Source organism: Adiantum capillus-veneris, chromosome 2, assembly GCF_014529385.1.
Source record: "Adiantum capillus-veneris isolate H3 chromosome 2, ASM1452938v2, whole genome shotgun sequence".
In the NCBI taxonomy this organism is placed as follows: domain Eukaryota; kingdom Viridiplantae; phylum Streptophyta; class Polypodiopsida; order Polypodiales; family Pteridaceae; genus Adiantum; species Adiantum capillus-veneris.
In genome coordinates this window covers 41,933,002-41,935,483 of record NC_140932.1, presented here as the reverse complement: position 1 = coordinate 41,935,483, position 2,482 = coordinate 41,933,002, and the positions used below count along the sequence as shown (strand labels likewise).

The 2,482-nt window shown below is 42.2% G+C and overlaps 1 protein-coding gene across 1 annotated transcript; it reads right to left on the bottom strand.

Moving 5' to 3' along the window:
- Window positions 1-1,134: 1,134 nt before the first annotated feature.
- LOC147462672 (uncharacterized) lies at window positions 1,135-2,187 on the bottom strand. The gene is made up of 3 exons (XM_086494398.1): window positions 1,844-2,187; window positions 1,580-1,723; window positions 1,135-1,432 (listed from the first exon to the last, which is right to left on the bottom strand). The coding sequence occupies exons 1-3, from the start codon at window positions 2,185-2,187 to the stop codon at window positions 1,135-1,137; spliced, it is 786 nt and encodes a 261-aa protein (XP_086350524.1).
- Between the last annotated feature and the right edge of the window lie 295 nt (window positions 2,188-2,482).

Below are 2,482 nucleotides of genomic sequence, written 5' to 3'. Positions count from 1 at the left end.
CCATGGCTAAAATTTAAGAAAACCGAGACCATGAAGACAAAGCTTGTGTTGTGAGGATCTCCGTAGAGCATCCATATGCTTGATTCTGATAACCGACGAGGAAGTTACAAGCTTTTGAAGATGGAAGGTCTCTCAAAAGCTTCAAAAAACAAGTCTCTGTAAGCAAAAAAGGATGTGCAAGAAAATACAACTAAAATAATGGGGGCATTTTCCACTTTATTGAAGTGGAGTCTTCTTCCTTTTCTCAGTCGTCATCTTTCTCTCTCATTTCCCCTTTTAATTGGGCTATTTTTGGTCTTTTTTGGGAAAGGAAAGCTCCATGTCGGTGATTTTGACCAAGGGGGAGATGGGGAAAGTGTCCAGGGGACCAAAAATTTTGTCCAGGCGCCTGGCCAGGCTGGTGGGAACTCAAGATGGCGCCCCAAGCTCCCCAAAATGCCCACGAGCCCCCCTTGCAAGGCCTTGAGTGCATTCCTTTACCATTTGGTACACCATAGACTAGTCCTCCTCTAGTATATATACCCTCCACTTTCCCCTCAACACCCCACATGTGGGTTAAGTCCATTTCCACATGGCATGCTCTCCCCAACTTCCCCATCTTCTCCATGCCCAAACCTGAATTTTCTGTTTTGCCCCCAAACTGAGCCATTTTCTCGGAGGCGTAGCGGGTGACCCGGACCTCCAAATATAGTGCAGTAAAGCACGGCTTGGAACTTAGTACCTCGACTAAATCCAAAAAAATTTAAACATGCCATTGCTAAAAAAAACCATCAAGTCGGCCCACTTGCCGTCTTTCCACGTGCATCCGTCGCCACTTTTTAAGTGAAAAAACCTCCACTTCGAGTGCATGTAACTCATAATGTCGGAGTTCGATTTGCAAGCTATCAAGCACGGCTAGAAATTCTCATTAAAAGATATTTTTTGAAAGCTCGACCAACCCAAAACTCAACAAACGCTTGACCAAAACCAAGCCTTTGTACAGGGTTTTTTACACGGACACTTTCAAAGCTGGAAGCACTATGCACATATATATACATGAGGGTGGTTAGCAAGTTTTTTTGGCATCATTTATGGATGTTGTACTCATCCAAAAAATGTCTGACATAACTTGTCAACCCCCCTTAGCCTGCTTGATCATTCATGACAAGCAGAGGTTTCCAGGGCGAACAATTGATGCAGCTCATCCCCAGAAACTTCATCCATATTTAGTGGCGCATTCACACTCTTTGTTTCCACTGACAGCATCTCATCTATCACAATAGTCATCAACCGTGCTAAATACTTTTTAAGTCTATAACCATTAACACGGTAGCTATGTAGTGTACCATCTAAATCAGCCAGCTGATATGTCCCATTATCAAACTTGTTTACAACAGGAAAAGGACCCTCCGACTTGATCTGAAACTTCTTTTGGAAAGTGTGATCCAATTTGCTGTTGTATTGCAAAACAAGATCTCTTTTCTCAATTCTCTTATCTTTCATGCATTCATTAGCTCTTTTCTAGGCCTTTCTACATACTTCTTGATAGTAATCCAAGGCCAAAAGCCTGTCTAGTTGCAGACATTGTAAATTCAATAACCTTTGTTGCCAAGCATCTTGTTGCTCTTCATCTTGCAATGACAAAAACTTGAGTGGAGGGATTTCCACCTCAATAGGCATCAAAGCTTCTTTGCCATAAACCAAGTGATATGGTGAGAATCCCGTGCTAGTTTTGATTGCCGTTCTATATGCCCATAACGCACAAGGCAACTCTGAGTCCCAAGTTTTGGCATGTGTTAAAGTCATTTTTGTCAGAATCTTTACCAATTTCCCATTAAACCTCTCATTAAGTCCATTGCACTACGGATAAAAAGGAGTGTTGTATTTATGCTCTATGCCAAGCTTCTTGCATAAGAAATCGAGCATTTCACCTCTAAACCCTGGCCCTCTGTCAGACAGTAACTCCAATGGCACCCCGAACTTGCAGCATATGTGCTCGTACACAAACTTTCCCATCTCCTTGCTGGTAATTTGTTTGACAGCCTTGTCCTCTGCCCAACGTGATAGATAATCCACCGCTGTCAAAATATACACATTCCTCTTACTTGAAGTGGGTAATGGCCCAATAGCATCGAGGCCCCATTTTTCAAACACCTCATAAGCCAAGATTGTCTTTCGCAGCTCGGGTTTAAGAACCCTTTTTCCCATTTTTTGACAAGCCAAGCAAGATTTACACCAATGATCGACATCCCGTTGAATACTAGGCCAAACATAGCCTTCTTGCAAGATCTTGTGAAGCATAATTTTCATAGCAAAATGACCTCCGCAAGACTCTTCATGGTTTTCTTCTAAGATTTTGTAAATCTCCTCCTTCCAAGGTACATGACGCAACACCAGATCACTTCCTTTCATGTAAAGCATATCACCAATCATTTTGTACTTCCTTGCTCTTCTCATAAAAGCATACTTTTTAGATGAAGGGAAATTTTCAGGCAAGAGACCA